Raw genomic sequence first — 10140 nt, forward strand, 5'->3', positions numbered from 1 at the left:
TTCGGGTAGGTTTGGTGTGTTTGAGCAGCAACTTCCTTTTTCTTTTCTTACTTGACCTCTGCTAATCCACAGTCCTCTAGTTTCACACTGGATGAGATGGGAAAAGTTGCTGTAGTAGGTCTCTGTTCTGAGTTCAGATGTGTGCCAGTGGCCTGAGGACACACACAGGGCATCTAAGCAGAGACAGGTTTTCTGCAGTGATTGTAGAAGCTCAGATTAAAAACGAGACAAGTTTTCTGTCTTTCTTTTTTTCCTAGGACATAATGACTACTTAATCTCTCTTCCTCTCTCTGACATCCTCTCTACTCTACAGGTACTAACTGTCTTTTCTCTTAGTTGCTTATCTAAACTTGAAGGATTTTTCCTCAAGTTGTATTTAGCTTTGATTCTGTAGCACATGTGTAGTAACACCATGTAGTCTTCTTATCTTCTTGAAAAAACAACAACAAAAAAAAACTTCACCCAAACGCTGTTTCTGCCTCAGATTTTTAATTTTCTAACAAAATGAGTCAATACAAACTTTAACTGACCTCAGAATTCAGTTTACACAGATTGAAACTCCCAGACGAAGTCTCTGGGATTCCCTGGAAAGGAGGAGTTCCTGAAGCTTAGTGTGGGCTACCTTAGCTTTCAAACATTCATCTGAAAACTGACAAGGTCGATGTGTATCGATAGACGAAAAATACCAAATACTGTCCTGGTCAAAAAAGGGTGGAAGTTACTGACCTAGCACAAGATTCTATTACTCAGTTTGAGGGGGAAACACATGGAGGAAAAATCCTTTTTATAACTTGGGGGGTGGGGGGAAGGTAAGAAAACCCCCTCCGTTTTGCTACTTAGTTCCATGAGCTGCATAAATCACTCACTGTCAGAAAATCTCATTTCCCTCTATTTCAAAATCGTGTGTGTAGCTGCAGTTTTACCATTTCCAATTTCAAGTGCTGCTTGGTTCTTGCTTCTTCTCAGCTTAACTGTGGTTTGTCACAGTTTTCTTTCAGCAATAAAGGAAAACCTCATTCTACAGATAATTTTGTGTTCAGTTTGCAAAATCCTCATTTGTTACATAAAAGGTATATTTTTGACACTGAAATTTTTTGCAAGCAGAATTTTGCAGATGGAGAAAATGTTTATTGTTTACTCCTAGTACCAGAATATCCAGTTTCCCTAGTTTACTACCTTGCTGGTAGAAGTGACTGTGAAATGGAGCAGGGACACTGTTTGAATGAGATTTTGCTCCTCTATAGAGCGGTACCACTGTCGGACCTCTGTTTGCCAGAACTCCCTCAGTTCTTTTGTGGAGTCTTAGCTGTGCCTCTGCAACTTACTCAGTTGGAAGAAGTTTGAACACTCATGTTGAGTCACCTTGCATGTGATCAAAGTGGAATTTGTTCTTGTTTGCTGTGTTAGGTTTTTTTCCGATGTCTCTTGTGGTCAGTCATAACATGACACCTAATGGGCTGTTCCTTTCCCTCCTTTCTGCAGTGTTATCAACACGATGCTGGTGACATGTGCCGTTTGCTGCTACCTGTTGTAAGTATAGACAGTGCCTTGCCTCTTAAGGCACACTTCTAATGTAATCACAAGTCCCTTTTTGTGTTCAAGACACTTGAGAGGAAGCTTTTCAAATGTGTCACAGATTTGTTCTTTGACAGCTCTTAGAATTCTTAGTTCTAAAGACCTTCAATCTGCTGAAGAAAACATTTTCCTGTTGGTAGATACTGAATTAAACATGGATTCTCACTCTTATCTTCTGACACGTGACTGTTCAGTAGTGCTCTGTGTTGACTTGATATTACTCCTTTCCAATTCACTGGCTTATTTGCTCACAATTATAATGGGAGTTTTATCAACTCTAGAATTTTTCTGATTCACAGGAAAATTGTGTTCTTTATATTCTTACATTTATTTCTAAGGTGATAATAATTTAAACCTGCTGATGAGTTTTGGTTGAATGTATTCTTAAAATCTGGAAGAGCAGTGGGTGGAAAACATCACACATAGGATACTTTTTGTTATATGACAAATAATTTTTTGCTTTTTTTCTGTAAGAAAATTAGTAGAAATAACAAAATGGTTTGTTGAGGAATTCCTTTTGGTTTTTGTCAAGGGGTAAGCCAGCTCTAGCTAGAGTACACAAGAGAAAGCAGGGTTAATATTTTCTCTGTCTCTTTTTACTTTATCTTCTTCGTTTTGTTTTGGGTTTTCTTTTTTTTTTCTTAAAAGACTGTAGAGACTGATCTAGTCAAAGAAAGTGCTATGCAGAAATAACTTTGAAAAATGTTTGTAAAGAATTTGTTATGGTAAGTCAGTCGTTAAAAGTCTGGTTAGATCTTTAGGATTAACTTATAATAAAATCGTTATTCAAAGTTCCACTTGAACCTAAGTAGTATTTGTACTTTGCTGAAGTATTTAGGTATTATTTATGCTACTTTAAGGAGCTTAACATGAATATTTAGAGAAATGTGTCTCTAATTTCAAGACTTGGTCTTAAGAACTGGCAGCCAAAAGCCTTATTATCAGTGTCGGCACTTTCCGGGAAGGGTCTGTTCAGTTCTGTGCTGGGTTGGCCTGTGGCACAGGATTATGCAGGTTTAATCTAGTTCAGTAATGTGATATTCGGGTTTTCCACAGGTAAGGTCTGTTTTTTGGAGTTTTTTTTAAATTTGTTTTTATTCAGACTGTTTGACATGTAACATCTTAAGAAATTGTTCTTTGGGATAATTGTAAATGTACAACAAACTCGGTTCTGTATTTTGTGTCAGTAACAGTTTTTTAAAGTTTTACTGAGTAGATGTCAAAACTTGAGGAGAGCTTTGTAGTGCCAGCAACTTGAATTGGGGATTGAAGTTTGGGATTTTCAGGGAATTTCAGGGACATGAAGATGTCCTTGCCTCCACATGAAGTATGTAGCAGCCCAGTCTCCCGGTAGGTCCCAACTGCTTGGCTAAGAAAGGGCAGATGAATGCTCATTTTTACTAGGTTACAGTAAAATGGGAGAGAGGGCATGTATTTTGGGTTTTGTTTTGTTTTCATTTGAGTTTAAAGTTCTCACTTAAGTTCTTCCTGCTCTGTTTTTTGACAGAAATAATGCCCTACACTTTTAAAATCCTTGAAGCTTAGGATTTGTTTATTGTTTGAAGAAGGACAATTTCCTTGAAGTTGTGGCTGTGTGGCATCTATAGAATCCTTTAGATTATGGTGTCAAGTGTATTGTAGAATTTCTTGATTTTGAATGCTGTGAACTCTTCAAGTGTACAGTGATACTGCACTTGTCAGTTTTTACTGAAACAGACCTATTACAAATCTAGTGTCATTAGCATGATTTATAATCTATTCTTGCATGTCCAGTTCTTTCATAATCTTGTGAATTCTAACTTACTTTCTGTATTACTTTTGATTTTCTCCAATTACATCATGAAAAAAGAGAAGCAGTGAAATCTTACGATGTTTTAAACAATTGGTAATTATACACAACCGCATAAATTGCATACATACTATCTGCTTGCCAGAATACAACAAAAAGCAGATTTTTCTTCTCAAGTTCCAAGATAGAACTTGCCTCATCACAGTCTTTTGTTTTCGTTTGTTTTGGGGTTTTCTTTTTTTCATGAATTCTGTATAGAATCCTAGAATAGCCCTGGCTGGAAAGTACCTTGAAATCTGGTCCAGTTTTTCTTTCCTGTTTTTTATTCAAATGTAAGTAAGTTTGTTCTTGCCATATGTTTCCTATTTTGGGGGAGGCATTGAAAAAATTTCAGACCTTAATTTTGATGACTAAAGAAAGAGATTAATTTTTCATATGGATCTTGAAGGAAGCCGGAAAGAATGGCTTCTGAGGATTCTTTGTTGAATATGTTTGGGTTAAAATAACTTGTGTTGTCCCAGGTGTGGTCTTCTAAGTCTGTATGTGCTTAGTAGGTGGCTGGTGCTCTTACCTGCTTCTTAGAGCTGTTTAGAACCCTGCTAGACCTACTTTCGTACTCGTTAAGTTACCTTTATAGTTACAAACAGGAAAAAAATTCCTGTTTTCATTAAACACCACTTGATTGACAAATTGTTTTGAATCAAGCAATTTGTGCTAATTAAATGTAAAGTCAATCACATTTCAACTTAAAGCCATTTCTTCTCTGCTTAGATTTCAGTGATAATTTTGAATAACCATATTGATCACATGATGCTAATTTGATTGTTCAGTGGAAAATTTTTGCATAATTTATGTACAGAAATTGTTCCCAGCAGCCTCCAGAAGGAAAATACATGAGCCTCAGGAACCTGATAAAACACGTGGCAAAGTGTAAGGAGGTACTGCTGCAGAAATTAGAGGTTACACCATGTTGCAAGGTACTGTTGAAGTCTATATCCATTTCGTTGTTTACAAAGCAGTTCCTGAAGCAGTACCATGATATCCTATTAAGAGACGACAAGGTCCTTGAAAAATTGTATTATTTGCTGCTGGTTCTAAAAGGATTAAAATATGGTTGTTCAAATTGACATTTAAACAAAGATAGCAAGACCTTAATTTGTATTATGCAGCATAGACAGATGGCAGTTATGGTAGAAAGACCTTTTCAAAAGTCTTTCTGGTAGAACATAAGGGGCTTTAATTTCCTTGTCTGAGCTGGGTAATTAACGCTAACTGTTGTTAGTGGTATCTGGTAGAATTTAAGGACCTGTGGGTGGTTCAAATGCTGTACCTGCTTTTAGCAACTCTAGAACATTACACGTTGGGTACAGAGACTTGCTTTGTTTTACTTTGAGTACCATGTTTTATTTTGCAGTGTCATGATAGGTTGTTGTATAAAGCGGCATCGCTTAAGCAAAATGTTGGAAAAGCTTCTGCGTGGTTTATCTTGAATGCGAGGGAGTCGTGGAGTTCAGTGCCTACCTGCTGCTTTAAATTATTAAGCTCTAGCAGAGCAGGGAGGAGGAATATACTATTGACCTGTAATACCACTGTGGCTCGGAGCTTGGGCATCCAGCACGGTCCCAACAAATAGCTTTTGAAAACTGCACAGTGCTTGCCTAAAGCACGGTTATACAGCTGGGACATGCCAATATTTTGAATGTGCTTCCAGCTCATTTAATTCACAGCCATGCTGAGTCTGAACGCAGGAAGCATAGAGAGGTGAGATATTTGTGCGCAGAGTTCCCTCCTTCAGTACAGGGGGAAAGAGAATAATGTGCTTTAACAGACTTTTAGTGTTCCCACCGTCCTCCCACTTTGGTTAGTTCAGGATGCTAAAGGCAGATGGTGCAGTGCTCTGGCACCCCTTCTCTGTCTTTTGTATCTGAGAGTTAACCCTTGCAAAATAAATTCTGTGGTATTTTTAAGAGCCAATTTACTTTTGCCTAAAGTAAGTGTAACACGATGATTAACGTGGTCTCAAAATGCATTGTTGTCATCTTGGATAGCAAAGTAGAAACATGTCATCCTAAAGGTTTTTGGCTCTTCTTTGGAGGTGTCTTGCTGATGTTTTAATTGCTTTGTAGAGCCTGCGACGTATTTCAAGGCTTGCATGGCTGATAGGCTGCTGCAGTCTTAGCACATCATTTTAACTTGAGTCCTACTTTGTGCAAAACCAAAAGTGCCAGTGAAAATAAATATTTGTAAATTTTAAGAGGATTGATGTGTTTTCTTTAAGTCTGGCCAGCAGCTTTTGCCCCTGGCTGTTGTAGCCATTTTACAGCAGACCTGCACTTCGTTTGCTGGTCGGAGCATCAAGGTTTGTGTGGAATTTTCCATAACTGCCTAAGCACTCCGATACATTTGTGGCAGCTCCCATTACAAAGCTGCTCTGCTTTTTCTCCTCCTTACAAAGCATTCTAGAAATAGCAGACAGATGAGCCAGTGTGTTCAGTAAATGTGTTTATATAGTTAGTGTTTAACGCAGATTTAAATCCATGGAAGCATCCATTGCTTGTTCTGAATCTTGTAATATTTACAAAGCAAATATATCTTTTATCAGTGGAATATTTATTTCTGTTTAGCTTTCCTGGATATTTTCCACAAACTACATTCCTCTTGTTCTTGGTTCTGGCTGTGGCTTCTGCAGTGTTAGTATGTGAACAGCTGTGGTGACAAGGGCTGCTGATGATGATCAGGAGTTTGTCGTCGTATTGGTTTTGTTGTTGTTGGGGGGTTTGTTAATTTTTTATTTTTTAATTATTTTCTATGTTCCCGTAGCGTTGTACCCTTTCGATTCAGGTCCCTGTGGACATCAGTGCCAGGTTTAAATTCACTTTTGTTCAATCTCTGATGAAAAATATACCACGGCTGCAAGGTTAGGTTGTCATACACTGAAAATAAGAGCAAAGGAGAGAGAGAATGTTTCTCGGAGATTTTTGTTTAAAGGATGCTTCAAAGGTACCAAGAAAAGGCTCGTCTCTCTTGTGTTTTTATCTTCTGAGTTTCAGATGTCTCAAGACACTTTCCTGTCAAAGGAAAAATATAAGAGAAATGCCATCAGGTGGTTTTGTTTGCTTTGAATTGAACAGGACGATTTGCTGTGTCGGCTGTGCAGATTTGGTACCAGATCTTCATTGCCATTATCTTTGTCTATGAGCTTGAATATAGTTTTGTTTTGATACCAGACCTTCCTGAAAATCGTCTTTTCCTCTCTGATAGTACTTATACTTTGGACAAGCCTTGCCGTTATCAAAAGCTTTGTTAATTTGGCTCATATTCTCTCTTTTGGGGTGGGGGGTTTGTCTTGCAGTTGGCTGATAGCGATTCTGGCACAACTCAACCCTCTCTTTGGGCCGCAGTTAAGCAATGAAACAATCTGGTATCTTAGATATGACTGGCCTTAAGGATGTCTGTCCTCTGCTGCGATTTATTGACTAGGTGAGTATGATCAGATTCATTAATTTGTTTGGTATTTTAAAGCTTCAGGAGAAAATATAATAATAATAATGTGTGTTCAGAGTTGCTAGCTGTTTTGCTAGAGAAATCTATCTTTCTATAGGCTGCAACAAAACATATTTTGGATGTTATTCTTGACTGGATACTGTGAAAAGTTTGTACTGGATTTGTTTACAGTTACTTTTCTCTCCTATCATGTCATGTGGTGCTGTGTTCTGTAAGCAGGGGTTTGTAAGAAAAATGGTATATTTGTTCTTCCTACAACAAAAAAAAAATCATGCTGGGATGTTTAATAGCTAGCATAAGTGGATTTCCTAGTCTTGAACAAACATCTCTTCAAGCCTACTACCATTTCATCCAAAACCTATCCTGATTTCCAAGACAATTGGAAGACAGTTGTCTTCATTTATCTCTGAAGTAAGAATGAGAAATGCAATTAGAATGGTTCTTCATCTCCTGTCAATGTATAGCACTGACACTGACCTTACAGCTGAATATTTTGTTTTTAATGGCAGCCCACGTGCACCTTTAATCATAGACGAGCCTGGTGGTTGCTCTCTGGCTAGTGCTGTTGGAATGCTGCCATTGCAGTTCTTGGGCGTGCTTGTTGACATGACCATCAAAAACAGAAAGTCTTGCACTAAAAGTGCCACGATGGCTTCAGGCTTCTCTAGAACAGCAGCATTTGGAGTTGAAGGTTCAGATGAAGGATAACTGTGGAAGGACATACCCATGATCTTAGTTTATATGCTAGTAACTAAATAATTAGACACAGATTTTTATTTTTTTTTACCTGGTTGGGAGCAGGGGGGACTGTGTGTCCTTTTAAGTTTTAATTGCCTACTCCCTTGATGTTATTACTTTAACTTCTATTTACAGAAGTCCAATAGCAGCAGACAGATGACAGTTGATGTTACAGCTCAGTTAAATGCTGTCTGTAAAGCATCCTGAGCATTCACCCTGAAGCGAAGCTCCACTGCTTCAAAGTAGGCTTCATCTGCACTGTGGTGTTGCCAGACTGTGGCATGTGTATGTGTCTGTATCCTGTCTTTTGAGCAGAAGCTGAAGGTAGACTTGGCCCTGCTTCAAGAAGAGGCCTGTAATTAGCTGAGACAGTCGCTGAATTTCCTAGGTGCATTTTCACTGCTTATGTATTAACACATAATTAGCTAGCTAAAACAGAGACCAGTGTGTTCTGAAACAGAGACCAGTGTATTCTGCTAATGAGCATACAGATTCCTGAATTGCAGAGGATATTTCATTTGCCTGGGATCTGAAACTGAAACGTACATATCTGGACAAGCGGATGCCTTGGCTATATAAATAGGGCTTTCTTCTGACTGGTGAATGGGGGGTGTGTGCGTGTGTGTTGCAACTAGCAAGAGAGATGAGATACAACTCTCAGACTCCAAGTGCCTGCTGAAAGAATTGGGATTTTCCCCCTCCCCTTCAGTGAAGGATATTTCAGAGAACTGCAGGTAAATTTGGACCAAGGAAGAGAGCAAACTAAGATGTTCCAGAATGGCCAGAAAGTTTGTGTGAAGAGCTGGAATTTTTAAACTTACTGATGGAGAATGTAAGAGCTATATAGCACATGCTGTTGTGTTATATAAAGGGGTTTTTAAAATTTGATATATCTGATTTCATTGGCTTAATTTTGGAATAAAATTAAGGTTCTTGCCTTCATGGGGAAAAATGCTTTTAAAAAGTGAAAAAGCATATAATAATTCTCAAATATCATAGTTAAACATTCTTTCTTGCTAGAAGTGTGCTGTTGTAGGACGTACTATCCTCCATGTTTTGTTTTAATTACTCTTGTAGTGTTGAGTGAGCAGAGTGGCCACCTTGATCAGGCTGCAGTGTCACGTCTTTTGCTGTTGTGTGCCTCTGCACTGACAGCCTCCTGTGGAGTTTCTCGGTAGACAGGAGCTTTGAATATAGATTCTTCTGAAAGAGTTAGGATATATCTCTCTGATACTATGTGGAATACTATAAATATGGCTACTATTTTTTGTTTGACCAGTTATTTTTGGCTTTTAAGATGTGCTTTCCCAGCACTCGAGGTGGTCGTACTATACTTTTTTGTGCCTCCCATTTCTCTTTCTGTTGAGGTTTGGCTAGATTAGTACAGATGATGCAAGGAGTTAAAGCAAATAGAATGAAATACATGACCAGAGTGGAGAGATCTTATTTAAAAATTAGAATAAGCAAATCCATTTTACTTGACCAATGGAGCAGGCTGAAAATGCACGCAGAAGGCTGCTGCCTTCTGGTGAGGAGCTTCTACAGATGCTGATTTGATTGACCTATGCCAAGTTACAGAAGTTTGGTATTTCTTTTTGGTCAGTATCCCTCCAATTCAAGTGACGATGTTGTATCAGATGACTTGTCGATATAATCAAGTTGATGGCTTGGATGGCAGTATGTAAGAACGTGCAAACTTCTGTAGCTGTGGTGAATACGAGTGGTAGCCTCTTCTGAGCAATGTGATCTGACGCTGCCTTTTCTCATTAACTTTGTCAATTTACAGTCCGTGTTCTCAGACCAGCTTTCTTCATGCAAGTGCAGGAAGGGCTGTCATCCAGATGACTGGATGCTGTTACAGCATTGAAAACTTAAACTAGTAGAACAATTATTTTGCTATTATAATATAACTAAAACTACTTGCAGTAACTTCAGAAACAAAATTGCTAAGAAAGCAAGAAAGAGATGATTCTCAAAGCTCCATATAGATGAATTATCTATGATTTTTGACAGTTTCTCAGTGTGGTTGTGTAATGGAAATAATTATGCTTACCAACCAGGTCTTTGATTAGTAAATTGTCTCCATGGAAAGGAATAATTAAGTTGCCTCTTGCTTTGCAGGTAAAGAAGAGATTTCTTCCAGATGAAATACTCCATTGACCCAAAGATGTCCTTAACATAGTTGGTTGGATACCAAGCCTGCATTAATGCCTTAACCTTTCTATTGTGCTTCAAGTGGCTTGTTCCTGTACCATTTAACAGTGTGCCTAAAGCAATTTATACTCCTTTTTGGTACTGTAAGTTTTTGCCTGTTAACTTGAGATGTGATGAAAATTTCTGAAGTTTTTAAGGGTCATAGAGTCACGTTTCCTGTTTGTTTTACTTGCTCTGTAGGAACACTATACACAGGTCTTAGGTTGTCTGTTGTTGTGCTGTTCACCTCTGTTCTGTTTGATTGCCCTTGAAAAAAAATAATGTGTGCAACAAAACTATATGAGGAGAGGAGAAACGGTGGTGCCACATGTTGATGGCAT

General features: G+C 38.3%; 1 protein-coding gene across 1 annotated transcript; it reads left to right on the forward strand.

Annotated features, from left to right (window-relative positions):
* Window positions 1-1482: 1482 nt before the first annotated feature.
* On the forward strand, window positions 1483-6810 carry ATP6V0E1 (ATPase, H+ transporting, lysosomal 9kDa, V0 subunit e1; the record flags this gene model as incomplete). Its single annotated transcript, XM_009870635.1, has 2 exons — window positions 1483-1530; window positions 6717-6810. Coding segments are annotated over 2 exons (142 nt in total), but the record flags the coding sequence as incomplete, so codon positions are not given.
* Window positions 6811-10140: the final 3330 nt, after the last annotated feature.

The sequence above is a fragment of the Apaloderma vittatum genome, unplaced genomic scaffold (assembly GCF_000703405.1).
Source record: "Apaloderma vittatum isolate BGI_N311 unplaced genomic scaffold, ASM70340v1 scaffold35745, whole genome shotgun sequence".
Taxonomy (NCBI): Eukaryota; Metazoa; Chordata; class Aves; order Trogoniformes; family Trogonidae; genus Apaloderma; species Apaloderma vittatum.